Source organism: Mercenaria mercenaria, chromosome 12, assembly GCF_021730395.1.
Source record: "Mercenaria mercenaria strain notata chromosome 12, MADL_Memer_1, whole genome shotgun sequence".
In the NCBI taxonomy this organism is placed as follows: Eukaryota; Metazoa; Mollusca; class Bivalvia; order Venerida; family Veneridae; genus Mercenaria; species Mercenaria mercenaria.
In genome coordinates this window covers 40,780,273-40,795,195 of record NC_069372.1, presented here as the reverse complement: position 1 = coordinate 40,795,195, position 14,923 = coordinate 40,780,273, and the positions used below count along the sequence as shown (strand labels likewise).

The following is a 14,923-nucleotide window of genomic DNA, read 5'->3' as shown; positions in this document are numbered from 1 at the left end:
CGGTAAAAGTCTTTCCGTACTTAGACTCAGTGATGTTATATTTTCTGGTTCTTTGAAATCATAAAGAACATTCATAATTCCGCTCAAGCCGCTACTGGGAGGCATGATGGGTGTTTCACATTTCATTATCTCTATTTACTAAGATGTCGAACTGAAGGTGTTAAATTAAATAGAACAAGCTTACATTGACTACTATGTTACTGTGAATGAAAATAGATTACAATTATAACCTCCGACTATCACGTCGCAGGGGTAATATATACTTAATCAACTTCCTCATATTTTAGCTATTAAGCTTGACGGCTGTAATGTACGAGGATACACAGCATGGTCTTTGATGGACAATTTTGAATGGGGTGTTGGTTACGCGGAGAAATTTGGAATTCACTATGTCAACTTCAGTGACCCTGAGAGACCCAGAATACCTAAAGGCTCTGCATATTGGTATACGCAGGTATTCAATCATTACTTTTTGTAAACAGACATTGATCTTTTACATATTTTTTTTTTTTCTAAATGTGACAACTACGTCACATATCGACATAGCTACATAGCTTCATAGCTGTGTCGGTGTCATCTGTCTGACAATGTGAAAATGTTAACTATTAATTGACAATATACTACCACATTCTACATGAACCGTCGGTTAAAGAATTAACGGCGTTAATCAATTGATTGTTACATTCAAAACAATGTAACTGTAGCTATTCAATGTCCCGCTTTCAGACAATATGCGTTAATGTTATGGTTATCTTTAGTGTTCGAGAAACATAAATTTCTAACAAGAAAGATAACTTGGGTTTTAAAATTTTAATACTGTACGTATAGGTATATATAATTTATACGCCAAGAGTAAGAATTTGAACAATGATGTGAAGCCTTTTATCTAAGGTAAATCCAAATTGCAGCTATTTCATTCTAGCATCTATTTTCTTCAGATGGTGGCGGACAACGGGTTTAAACCAGGCTACCCTGCTATCGGAGGGAGGGGTACTGCTCCAGACTATGTTGGAAAGTTCTATTATGACACCTTTCCCGAAGATTTCGAATGGGGTATTGCGACGTCTGCATACCAAGTGGAAGGTGCATGGAATGAGGATGGTAAGCTAACTTGTTCTCGAAAATCGAAATGAATTTCATTCAGATCAAACTTTAGAAATGTTTCAGTTATCAGCACTATTTGAACGCTTATAAGCTAATACTTACGTTTCCACAAGTATGTCCCAGTTCTATGTTAAAATTAGATGAAATAGCTGTCCAAATAGAAGTTATGTATAATTATAGAATAACATTACTTTCCTTACTGTACATGAACTTATTCCATTAGAACCATAAAGGGAGGTAATGACAGCGATGAGTTCAATAAAACTTTCTACTGTGTTCAATCAATTTTCAAACCTTTAACAATTATTATAGAAACCAATTATCAAAAACAGAATGTAGCAAGAAATCAATATATTTTATGTCCATAACAAAAGATGTGGCAGCCACATTATAAACAAAGGTATTGTGAGCTTTTAAGACAGTTAAAACCTTTCATCACGAGAAACAATATCGTGAATTATTGACATGTTTAAAGGCCGCGGTGTTAGTATATGGGATACATTTACTCATGCTGGTAAAGCCAAGAACGGTGACACGGGCGACATTGCTGCTGACAGTTACCATAAATATAAAGAGGACGTTCAACTGCTACGACATCTAAAGGTAGGACTTGGGGTGATCTGGTTTTGGAGGGGAAACAATTTTAAAATCTTCTTCAGGATATAAAGGTAGGACTTGGGGTGATCTGGTTTTGGAGGGGAAGTAATTTTAAAATCTTCTTCAGGATAGAGAAATTGTCTTAGCATTTTATATTTAACCTTAATTTAGTTTTTCTGATAGCGTTCTCAGATTTATAAAAGACACCAAAGAAACAAAATCTGTTTACGAAAAATACAGTATCAGTTTTTATTTCTATGCTTCAATTTATTCCGGCTTTTCGTAACTTTGCATTACAGGTCAATTACTACCGTTTCTCTATATCTTGGCCGCGAATATTTCCTAACGGAACTGGCGAAGCCAATCCTAAAGGCATCCAGTATTACAACAATCTGATAGATGAGTTGATTCGATGGAATATCAAACCAGTAGTCACTCTGTACTACTGGGATCTTCCACAGGTATTAGAAGGTATGTCTGTATTTTAAAAATATTTTGCATCACACCATATTTATTTAGCACTCTTTTCATGAGTCAAAAGTGTTTGAAAATAACAGTTAATTAACAGCCCTTTTCAGTCTAACAAGATCTTACATAAGTTAAATCGTGATGTTTGTATTTTGGTTTGCTGTTGCCACCAAACGTCAGTATAAGAAAGAAAGCACGATTTCTATACTTAACCTTAAAATACTATATAATGTTTGAAGACATTAACATTCCTCATTGCCAGTTTAGCTTGCTAACGTTGTATTTACCATATTTATTTCAGACAATGGTGGATGGTTGAACAATGAAACAGTGGATCATTTCAAGGTGTTTGCAGACACCTGCTTTGATGCCTTTGCAGATCGGGTAACAATCAGATTGTTGTTTAATTTACTTAAATTGTTATTAACTGTCGTGTTTTCGTTTATCGTTTATAACTATTTTATACAACCAAACTTTTTGTATATTGTATAATCTGGAATGATTTGTCAAATATGACGACTAACGTGATTTAAGGGGACGTATATTGCTACATTCACAGTTCATACAGCAATGCGTTAGGGGTGCATATTCAAGAAATCGATGGTGGGAAAATAAAAAACATATTCCTAAACTGATATAATACTGATGGACACCTGTAATTTTCAGTATTTTGTGGATAAGGATGTGGTACTATGAATGTAATAGGAAAACAGAGGTCTTTGTGAAAGTACATTCAACACAAAATATTAAGCTTTGTATAAGGAAAAAACAGGTTTTTTACAATAACAGTGTTCCAAATAATGTTGAAGGGATGAGATTTTCTTTCTAACACACCAGGTTTGCTTAAACATGTAAAAATTTAACGCCACGTCAGTTCATCTCGGGATGGACGCCATATTTCTCATTGATAAAAAATGTAAACAAAAAAAATCAGAGTGGGATTAGCATTGCAAGGGCATAACATGACATTCTATACAATGAATACCTTAGAACAGATATCTAAGATGGTACACAGGTCAGGCGGGTTAAATGCATAATGTCGATCACTTGAAATTCATCTTGAAAAGGTGGTTAATTTTAGTTTGTTTACATGGTTTTTAATTTTCCCACGACTTCTCGGCGATTCACTGCAAATGTATTACTGCGACGGACGAAAGGTAACTCTAATAAACAACGGGAGACAACTTAGGTTTCAGCACGTGTACGATTTTTAAAAAAACATGTCGATGATTATAATTTCTTATCAAATAATGAATCCTATTCAGATAATCGTCTTTAATATTAGAAAATTATTAATTTCTGTGGACATTTGTCAAAAAATATTACTTACAGTGGACTACTTTGCGCATCAAACTGGTTTCCGCTTCAGTTGTGAGGCACTTCCGTTATACTTTTTGACAACAATAACAAAACACAAAATGAATCAATAAAGTCACTTATAAACCGACTGCTACTTAAATCAGTGTAAGTAAAGTTGTTGTTACAACATTATACATGTTCGTTACGTTATGAGATAAAGTTTATCTTGAACTGCATAATCCATTAATTACGTTTAGATGATATTGCATTTACAACTTATTTGACCCGTTTTTTTACGTGAATGACAGCGTTCTCGTGCAACTCGTGCAAACAGAGTTATGAAAAGTATGGTGGAGAATTCAAGGACAAATTATAAATTACATTAAAGTGAGGATAACTGTATATTCGTCCAGTTTTGATCATTAACATTCCTGCTGTGTATTAGTAAGTTTTGTGAACAAGATAAGAATGTTACTTTTGCACATATACACATTGATTGGACCTCTCAACCAAATTTCATACCTTATTTTAGGGATTTTTAAGACAATACATTTTCAAAAGTTTGTTGAATGTGTTTTGATATTTAAGTGCATTGTAGTTCATGAATACCAAGTTAAAAATTAATAATGTCAACATTTTTAGGCCTTTATTGTAAGCCACTAGACTTCTGTAACGATAAATGTTTAATGTATTAAGGGGAATATACTCTTTTAGTTTTGGAATGTGGCATTCCTTGACCACCGTATCTTTTCTTATGCACTACTTTGTAAACAAACTAAATAATGTGTTTTAGCTCACATATGCGAAATGAAAAGCAATACAGTGAACTTATTTCACATTCTTTCTTTAAATTAGAATCTGTAGGACATTGATAAATGTTTGGACAAAGTGAAGCACTATTATTTTCGCACCAAAAAGTCTTAATTGTTGACTTTGAATGTACACAAGAAGTCTTATGTAATTCAACAATAACTTTCTTGTTTCAGTTTTTCTCATTTTATTTTAGTGAGCAATCCTTTGTGTACTTATAACAGTTGAAACAGTATTCATTTCATTTACCAAAACCTTGTACTTTTTTGCAGGTAAATTTTATAATACCCCACCCACTTTTTTCTAATTTCAAAGTATGCGTCCCCTTAAAACCATCATTTTTGTATAGATTTTAAAGCACGGAATATCTAAACAACCAAGCAAATCAAATATTTGATAACATCGTAGGTTTCAATGTGGATAACTATCAACGAGCCAGGTATTATAAGTAACATGGGTTATGGTATTGGATATGATGCGCCTGGTAAAACTGGACCTGGGGTCAACAACTACATTGTAGCCCATAATTTACTGAAAGCACATGCGAAAGCTTACAGACTTTATCAAGATAAATATTCAGCTAATAAAGGTGCGTGTAAAAGTATTATTTCAAAATGATATAAAACACTATAGACTTTCTTTACAGGAATTGGCTTCATTTAGATACAAGTATATAAAATAAACACCTTTCACATTAAATATTTGAGTGAGAATGTTTGTTTCAAACATCCAGTAAATTAATATATCAATTTATCATCCCGCATCTGTCCCGTTTAATATCTAATCTGATATATTTTTTCATGTATTTAAGCCGTTCGTATCATATGCCTTTTGTATCATTTCGACATTTAATATTAAATCAGGTAAGTTTGGCCTCGCCCTGAATGTCGACTGGAGGGAGCCGAAGGACGAATTTTCTCCCTCAGATTGGGAGGCGTCTGAGAGGGCATTGCAATTCCAGCTAGGATGGTTTGCGAACCCTGTATTTGGGTATGGGGACTATCCACAGGTCATGAAAGAACAGATTTGTAACAGAAGCTTTGCACAAGGGCATAAGGAATGTAGACTACCAACATTCACAGAGGAGGAGAAGAGAGATTTAAAAGGTATGTTAAACATGTTTATCTTGGAACTCTAACATTTACAGTTCATACACTTGATATGTTTGTTAAATTATGGTATTTTTTAAAAATTTCTTAAAAAAACTCCACAGAAACAAGAACAAATCTGCAATTGGAATAGACAAGTTCCAGGACGCAGACACCCTGAAGTAAAACCCTACTGGCGTGTATGTATGGCTATGTAAATCATATACATTTACACAGATAGAGACAGATGATGTAAAACGAACATGCTATGGAGTGGTTAGTGGCAAACCACACTAAAAATTTAACCGGTTAACTGCGCACAAGCCTTGGCTCGTAACCACTACTATGATCTAGATTTACAAGAGAGTTTAAAAATAAGTTATCCCAAAAAAATGCCCGGATATGTAAAATCGAAATAACTCTAATGAAAATACATTAAAAGAATCTGAAGAGCAATAGATTAGATGTCATCATTTAAACTCAACGAAGTCGGTCAAATAAGTTTGATGAATAATATCATGAAAAATTAAAATAGATCAAATTTCATGTGCAAGTTTTCAGTACAAGGGTCCGGTTAGTTACTGGACAAAAAGACATTTATCAAATGCTACTTTAGGTTGGTGTTTACAAATCATTACGAAAAAACCATATAGTTTAATTACCATATCGTGTAGATATGCGTATCTGAATGTTTGAATCGTGTCCTCTGAAAGAAGACGAGACATGTATGTTAAATAATAACTTTGTCAGAAAATTCTGCAATAATTAGATAATAACCGTTGGACATAACAGCGCTTGTATGATTGATTTTAAATTTTTCAGCTGGTTTAATAAATACCAGTTCATGCTGTTATTCTATTACAACAAAGGTTCGGCTGACTTTTTCGGCGTCAATGTGTTTACTGCCTACTTATGTACGGAACAGAATTACTCTGTCAGTGATAAAGGATTTTGGCAGGACAGTGCAACTAAGTGCGACCAGGATCCAAAATGGGAAGGGTAAATCACCTTGCAATGTCCGATTTTGTTTGATTAATTTTATCTTCAATGTATTAGGATAAAATTGGAGTTCATTTATTCAATATACATATCTGATTTGTAATTGGAATGGAAAATCTTAATTAGATTCTACTTTAAATCTTATTATAACGAAAGCTTATCAATTCGATTAACTATGTCCTTCATATATAACACAGTACAGTCGAATCTATCTGTAAAGGTCAGTATTAGGAACAGATGGTCTCTTAACGAGGTGGTTCTCAGCACAGGTTTGACTGTATTAAACTACCATGTTTTGTATACTTAACTAAAGGTCCGGATCATTTTGGTTGAAAGTGACACCATGGGCTATGCGGAAAGCACTGAACTGGATCAAGTCTCATTATGGAGATGTTCCAGTATACATCACTTCTAACACATTTTCTGATACAACTGGCAAACTAAACGATACAGACAGAATTGCGTATCATAGGGAATACATTAACGAACTACTGAAAGGTGACTGGTTTGCTTGGATATATAACTAGTTATTTGAATAGTTTGAGTGTTGCCCATAACTTATCCTTGTGTTGTATAATCGGTTATCTATATAATATACAAGTAATGTGTTGTTGTCCGTTTCTTATTGTTGTGATGTATAATTGGTTATTTAGATAATATAATGTGTTGTTGCACATTTCTTATTGTTGTGTGGTATAAATGGTTAATTAAATAATGTACTATTGCTCATCGCTTATTGTTGTGATGTATAACTGGTAATTTAGATAATTTGTTCCTGCCCATTACTTATTGTTGTGATGTATAATTGGATTTTTATGTAATTTGTTGTTGCCCAATTACTTGTTTTTGTGACGTATAACTTGTAATTTAGATAGTTTGTTGTTGCCCATTAGTTATTGATGTTTGGTATGGAAACGTTGTTATCAGTACACCTTACTTTGTTCCTCGACAATGTTAAAATGTTTCAAAGTGCATGGTTAACTTATATAAGATCTATTTTGGCTACATCTTTTATAGAGTAGTAGTATTGGATTTCATTAGTATAGAGCAAATACCAGTTTTTCAATTGACATATCTTGCTTGAATCGCTAAGTTATTTTTATAGCTTTTGGAACGCGATAATAATGACATTTTCATTTTTTTAAGATCATGTTGATATTTTTTCTCACTAAAAAAGAAAATGATTAATATTTTAGCGGTGAAACTTGACAATGTCAACGTCAAGGGATACACAGCTTGGTCTCTTCTTGATAACTTGGAGTGGACTTCCGGTTATTCGGAACATTTTGGACTGTATCACGTGAATTTTACAGACCCAAATAGGAAAAGGACGCCAAAGGCATCAGCCAGATTTTACAGGTGAGCAATGTTAAATTCATAACGTTCATCCGAATACGTTAAATTGCTTTGAATTTATCACGTGTACTGTTTACATTTTGTTTAAAAATTAATTTTTTCTTGTATTTTCATTAATATTGAACAGCTTTTGCCTAAAGTAACTTATTTAATCAATTTGTTTTTATATTCGTTTTCGTAACAGGGATGTCATAACAAACAATGGATTCCAAGAAAACGACCAAGATAAGAATTTAGTACAAGAAAGTGATTTCATGTACGAGAATTTCCCCGATGATTTTGCATGGAGTGCTGCCACTGCAGCTTATCAGGTTGAGGGAGGGTGGAACGAAGGAGGTATGTGTTACACATTTCTGCTCAATGTGTACAAAGTGTGCCTGATGCGAAAAGGAAATGCTAACAAATTTCTAAAGTAGAAATATATACGCATACGATATGCCATAAAGATTATCCAAACGTATGCATAAAAGTGCTCACATTCCTTACTTTGTCAAATTGATAGAATGAATTACTAAAACAGTAGAGCTAAAATAATAAAACAGATAAGTTCATGCTATTGCATAAACGCGATCTTTGATTTAATTACTGAGAAAATCTTTGACCTGAAATCTAAATGCTATGCCAAAGAAATAGATGTTCCTCTATTCCTTGATATCTCCAGGTCGTGGACCAAGTATATGGGACACATTCTCTCATACATCTGGAAATGTGGACAACAATGACACTGGCGACGTGGCATGCTACAGCTACAAATACTATGAGAAGGATGTAAAACTTCTTCAAGGATTAGGGGTGGGTATTTTTGTATTTTAGTTATTATTTCTTCATAATGAAAAATGCTAACCTTTCATGCTTTCAAGTGAAGAATAACTTATCATTCAGTCCGTCTGCTTAGCTAAGTAGGATGGGCACTGCTCTACGATCCACAAGGATATGCGTTGGATCTCCAGACGAAAAGACATTGTGTCTGAAATCTTCGTCCTCCACATCTGTTTCATAAGGGGAAGTTGGCAGTTTCTTGCAGAGAATAGAATCCATGAAAACTGGCTAGGTTAACTGCTCACTGATACATAACTGAAATACTGCTGAAAATCGGCGATAAACCCAAAGCAAAGTATAGCGAACTAATATTTAATTAAAAAAAAAGCATAATTACTACCTTCACGTTGCGCAATTAAAGCATACAAAAACACTATTTATCTGCTTTTCGTTCCTTATTTCAGTACTTCGAACAAGAAATGATAGCAATTATCCATCATAAATACGGGAACAGTGGACTGATTGTATACGGCCGTAATAATATTGAAATATTTATTTCAGGTCAGCCACTATCGGTTTTCAATTTCGTGGCCACGAATATTTCCCAATGGTTATGGTGATCCGAACATGGAAGGTATAGATTATTACAACAGGCTGATAGATGCCCTCCTGGATGCTGGTATAACTCCTATGATAACATTGTATCACTGGGACCTACCTCAAGCATTAGAGAACTACGGAGGATGGAGGAATGAAACTACGGCTGATCATTTTGCCAATTATGCTGATGTTTGCTTTGACCATTTTGGAGACCGGGTATATGGCTTAAAATTGATACATGTATTATACAGAAGAAAAATGTATTTATATATAACAGCACAAAAGGTAGAAGGGCCTCCGTGGCCGAGTGGTTAAGGTCACTGACTTTAAATCACTTGCCCCTCATTGATGTGGGGTCGAGCCTCACTCGGGGCGTTGAATTCTTCATGTGAGGAAGCCATCCAGCTGGCTTACGGAAGGTCGGTGGTTCTACCAAGGTGCCCGTTCGTGATGAAATAATGCACGGAGTGCACGGAGGGGCACCTGGGGTCGTCCTTCACCATTAAAGCTGGAAAGTCGCCATATGACCTATCATGTGTCGGTGCGACGTTAAATCCAAAAAAAATAAAAAGGTTGAACTTTGCTTTAATATTTAATACGCTCGCGTATTTTAGAGTAGCTTTAGCATTCTCGTCTCATAATCATATTTTGTTACTATCTTTTACTCTTTTACTCTCTTTTGTATATTTCTAAAACACCTAACAATAATTTAAACATGTATATAACAGGTAAAGTTCTGGATTACCTTGAATGAGCCATGGGTTGTATCTCTGTTAGGACATGAATATGCAGCAATGGCGCCTGGTATGTTGAATTCATCTTCTGTTGTTATCATACTATGTCCCAGTTTCATGGAAGACATATTGTTTTTTTTTCAATTGCTGTCCGTATGTCCAAATTTACTTTGTCCGCACTTAATCATCAAAACCACTGGCAATGTTTCAAGACACTTCACAGGAGAAATAAATAGGAAGTGAAACTGTGCTTGACGATGATGGGAATTCGCTGGAGATAATTTATGTATTTAGTATATAATTATAGTTTTGGCACGTGGTCAAACTCTATTTTTGCAGAGTAATGGCCCGATAAAGGCTACTTTAAATTAAGTTTTTCTAACTTTTCTTATATTGTTAATTGCTTTAATATGAAACTTTACTGGAATGATTAGTTGCGGGCCTGGATGCCTATATCATATACGCCGGCATATACTGTTTTTACTTATAGGTTTGAGAACTAAAGGTACTGCAATATACCAGGTGTCAAGAACACTTATACTGGCTCATGCAAAAGCTTTCAGAATATACGACGCCAAATACAAGCCAACACAACATGGTAAGTACATAACTGAGCACCACTTCGCAAAAAAACCATTCGCTTATCTGTTTTATACAATACATGCAGACACTGATACACTGCGTTACCATGGGCGCTTCTGGAATCGTAGCAACGCCGAGTCAGTGATTTATTTTTCTAGCAACAATCGCAGGGAAATAAGAAGGGTCATATGGAGGATGTGGCAATTGAACTGCTGGTCCTGTAAATACTGCTGAAAAAGTTTGCTCTTGTGTGCAGTGCATTGCCACGAGTTAGGCAGATGCCCCGCAAACCGGTTTGTGGGCGATGTTTTACATAATGTTTTCTAACTGATTTTAGAACCTTTAACATGTAAAACATTCCAGTTATAGTTATGTTTTTGCACAACAGGGCCTTAGGAATTGATGGAAAATGCGAATAAAAACCGTATACAACCTTGAGTTCTTAGTATGGTGTGCTAAAGCGCTTGTAATTCAGTTATAACAAAACCAAAGTTATTGTACTTTTAGATGAACATGGCTATAGAAACCAAGTAGAAGTCTATGAAAAATGCTTACCTATTTTTGTAATAGTTTGTACGGAAGCCTGTTATTCCCAACATTTTCTAAATTCTCTTGCATTGCAATGAAGAGTATACGTCTTTCAAATTTACTTTCTAACAGGACAGGTTGGAATAACTATGAATTGTAATTGGTGGGTACCGAAGAATCCATTTGACCCAGATGATAAGAACGCCGCAGAGCGAGGTCTTCAGTTCCATCTTGGATGGTTTGCTCATCCTATCTATGTAAATGGTGACTACCCAGAAATCATGAAACAACAAATTGATAGAAGAAGCAAAGAACAGGGACTGAACGAGTCCAGGCTTCCACCATTTTCAGACGAAGAAAAACGTTTGATTAAAGGTTGGTTCGTAAAATGAACATTGCACAAGAATTGAAACTTTATATCTTGCATATTTAACAGTTTGATTTTCTTAAAAAGATTATATATACATTCTAAAATAGATCTGCTGATTCTCCATAGATATTTGTTTGTTTTGTTTTGGGTTTAACGCCGTTTTTCAACAGTATTTCAGTCATGTAACGGCGGGCAGTTAACCTAACCAGTGTTCCTGGATTCTGTACCAGTAGAAACCTCTTCTCCGCAAGTAACTGCCAACTTCCCCACATGAATCAGAGGTGGAGGACTAATGATTTCATACACAATGTCGTTTATCAAATAGGCACGGAGAACATACGCCCCGCCCGAGGATCGAACTCACGACCCCGCGATCCGTAGACCAACGCTCTACCTACTGAGCTAAGCGGGCGGGCTTCTCCATAGATATGAGCGATAGAGCTTCACTTTACTTATGCTGAAAAAATTACCACCTCTGTTCAAACTACTGCTGTAACACAATATAAATACTTTTTTTGTTATAAACAGGCGTTAATTTATCAGGTATAAATCTTTGCACAATAACAGTCAATTAAATGACCTATTAAAAATAAAACAGGTTCATTTGATTTCTTCGGACTGAACATGTACACGTCAGTCGTGGCGTCTCATAATACATGTGACGAGTCGGACACATCATACGAATGTGACGAAGAAGTCATCGAGGAGAAAGATCCGAACTGGCTCGGGTATGTTTCTAATTATCTAGTTAATCTGCTTAATATAAGTAAATGTTCTGTGGAAAAAAATCCTTTAGTAATCAAAGTTGGTAATGGTCACATTGATATTTGCTTTGTGAGTTTGTATATATTAATCTCTTTATTTCTACATTTTTATGTCAAATAGTTATTTCAAGTGTTAATTCCCTTCAATGAATTAAAAACTGTGTTACCACTTCCGTGTATTCTTAAGTCACAACGTAGCTGCTTCCTTGTAAATGCTGTTAAAATCGACCTTGTGTAATCACATTAGTTGTTCCAAATTTAGTTAAATAATCTTTTTTTGCTGATATATTTCTTGTAGTATATGATAGTAAGTATATTTTATTTGCTCCCGTTTATGTTAACTCGATGACACTCTATATTAGATCCGTAATTTAAAAGAGCTTTGCCTGAGTTAATAAACACTAAGCGCTTTTTTCCAAATCTTATGTCTTTTTTATAACGAACAAGAGACTACATAATACTTCTACTACCACTATAACTAAACCTACTACACTGTTTACATCACGTGATTTCATTGATAAAATGCGGTTTTAAATACAAGGGAGTATACTGGAATAGCCCAAAGTAGTTCATTTCGCGAAACGTGCTCTAATCGACCAGACAATACACGGTAAAATCCTTCTTCGTTTATATAAACGGAGATCTTAAAAGTGTTAGAATATTAGATTCTTCACATTTATACAAGAGTTATTTGCCTGAAATTAATTAAACACTGCAAGGTCAGTTCCTCTATATTGCCAAATGTTACTGATCCTGTTTTATAAACGAACAAGAAGACTACATCAGATATTTTCTGTCTAATCTTATTCATACGTATAACAGTTGTAAACCCTGAACTGGTTATAGAAAACAGTATTAACTGCATATCTGTATATATTATTCTTGAAATGACATTAGCTTTTTTTTCAATTGAGTAGGACGAGAAATACAAATTCGCAATTCATAATATATTTGCTTGTTTTAATGTTTGTTTTACTTTAGTTCTGGGTCCGACTGGCTGAAGGTGACACCAGTCGGCATTAGAAGATTGTTAAATTGGATCAAAGAAGAGTATGGGGATGTTCCTTTATATATCACCGAAAACGGCATATCTGATCGTAACGGATCACTTGAGGATCAGCATAGAATATTCTATTATAAAAATTACATTAACAATGTCTTAAAAGGTAATTCTTTAATGAGGCTGTTTAAAGCCAATGACAACTGGCCCTATCGTTAACTGTAATATCCATCGCGCAACATTCTAAAAATACGGAACTCTCTGTACTAAACGCGACTGCTGATAAGCTTTTACTGAAAAGTAATAGTGATTGTATAAAAGGTAAAAAGGGTAAGCGAAATCATAAAAATATCAATTTTTTTTATTTTTACCCATTTGAGCCGACCAATGATTTTTCTTTGAAACATCGCCGAAGCAAAAAACGATTTTTTTTTTCGTTTTTCTTTTTTTGCTCCAATATATAAAAGAAAATTACTCTAAATTTTGCTCAAAAATATACTTTTACTGTTGACTTCAATGGAAAACAAGGGTATTAGTTTAAAAGATTTAAAGGGTAAGTGAAATCATAGACTTACAGTTTTCAAAGTTATATCAGCAACTCTTGCCGCAATAGCAAATTCGATATCTTAAGCCAGTTAAAAGATATAACAAATAAATCGGATTTATCCTTCTTTATCTAATGCGTCAAAAAGTAATAATAACGATTATTGGAAAAATTGAAAGTTGGCTATGCGCTTTCAAACATATTCTATATAAGCAGTGATACGTATATATACTCGTAAATGTCATGCATTTTATGTAGATACTCGAAGTTAAAACAATAGTACATCTTTTTTAATTTCAATTCTGCATGCTGGTATATTATATTTGCCTGATCATGTAATACAATACTTTCTCAGCCATTAAGCTTGATGGATGTAACGTAAAAGGGTATACCGCGTGGTCTTTGATGGACAATTTTGAATGGGCACGAGGTTACACAGAAAGATTTGGCCTACATTATGTAAACTTTACCGACCCTGAACGACCAAGGACACCGAAGGCGTCAGCAGTTTGGTACAGGTATATGGCAGATTGCAACACGTTGCAGCAACAATGAATTATAGTCTTAACAAGGGTATCAAAATGCTACCCTTTGTTGTATATCCTTAAATATATTTCCCTTTATTAAAGTCTCTAGGTTTCAAACAAATCGAGTCTAAAATGCAGTATCTGCTGTACCGATAGGAGAAAGTAATAGCACTGTGTTCGGTGTTTGAAGTTGCTTATGTGATTTTCATTCTATTTTTTGAAAATGAATTAAAACTTGTTCCAAAAGACAGCAAAGACTTTTGCAAGTACAAAATTATTAAAACGCACATGTATAGAGTACGTTTGATGATCTACCCGTTTTGTTAGATTTTTTCATGAAATATTTGAACATAATTATTTTGCAACATGATTCCGAGGTTAAGAATGATAAACAAAGACTGTCTAGTGCAATAAAATGGAAAATAGTTTATCAGAAATTATTATATTTACAGAAATCTGATCAGTCAGAATGGATTCGTTGAGACAGCAATTCCATATGAGAATGAGATGTTTTACGGACAATTTCCAGACGATTTCGCCTGGTCAGTGGCGACGGCGGCATATCAGATAGAAGGTGGAGCAAACGAAGGAGGTATTGCATGAATATCTAGTGTATAAAATGAAGTCCGTCCTATACGTTTAGTTACAGTAAATGACCATGTAGTACTATAATATTATATATATTATCAAACTGACAAGAAATCAGGTTAACAAGAAGCAGGAATGTTTATTCCCAGTGCCTTTTGTGTGTGTGTGTGTATTAAAATGTTTTAAGATAGTAATTTTAAGAAAAA

General features: G+C 34.4%; 1 protein-coding gene across 1 annotated transcript in view; it reads left to right on the top strand.

Moving 5' to 3' along the window:
• The window catches only part of LOC123533272 (uncharacterized), a 43,090-nt gene that overhangs the window by 9,491 nt on the left and 18,676 nt on the right, over positions 1 to 14,923 (top strand). Inside the window, exons 14-33 of the mRNA XM_053519811.1 lie at positions 288 to 454; positions 939 to 1,101; positions 1,580 to 1,707; positions 2,001 to 2,172; positions 2,471 to 2,553; positions 4,687 to 4,867; positions 5,142 to 5,384; positions 6,236 to 6,365; positions 6,679 to 6,863; positions 7,562 to 7,724; positions 7,906 to 8,057; positions 8,383 to 8,513; positions 9,042 to 9,296; positions 9,809 to 9,884; positions 10,305 to 10,412; positions 11,057 to 11,299; positions 11,893 to 12,022; positions 13,040 to 13,224; positions 13,958 to 14,120; positions 14,582 to 14,721. Of these exons, the coding sequence (XP_053375786.1) occupies positions 288 to 454; positions 939 to 1,101; positions 1,580 to 1,707; positions 2,001 to 2,172; positions 2,471 to 2,553; positions 4,687 to 4,867; positions 5,142 to 5,384; positions 6,236 to 6,365; positions 6,679 to 6,863; positions 7,562 to 7,724; positions 7,906 to 8,057; positions 8,383 to 8,513; positions 9,042 to 9,296; positions 9,809 to 9,884; positions 10,305 to 10,412; positions 11,057 to 11,299; positions 11,893 to 12,022; positions 13,040 to 13,224; positions 13,958 to 14,120; positions 14,582 to 14,721 (3,198 nt within the window). The remainder of the gene's footprint in view (positions 1 to 287; positions 455 to 938; positions 1,102 to 1,579; positions 1,708 to 2,000; positions 2,173 to 2,470; positions 2,554 to 4,686; positions 4,868 to 5,141; positions 5,385 to 6,235; positions 6,366 to 6,678; positions 6,864 to 7,561; positions 7,725 to 7,905; positions 8,058 to 8,382; positions 8,514 to 9,041; positions 9,297 to 9,808; positions 9,885 to 10,304; positions 10,413 to 11,056; positions 11,300 to 11,892; positions 12,023 to 13,039; positions 13,225 to 13,957; positions 14,121 to 14,581; positions 14,722 to 14,923) is intronic.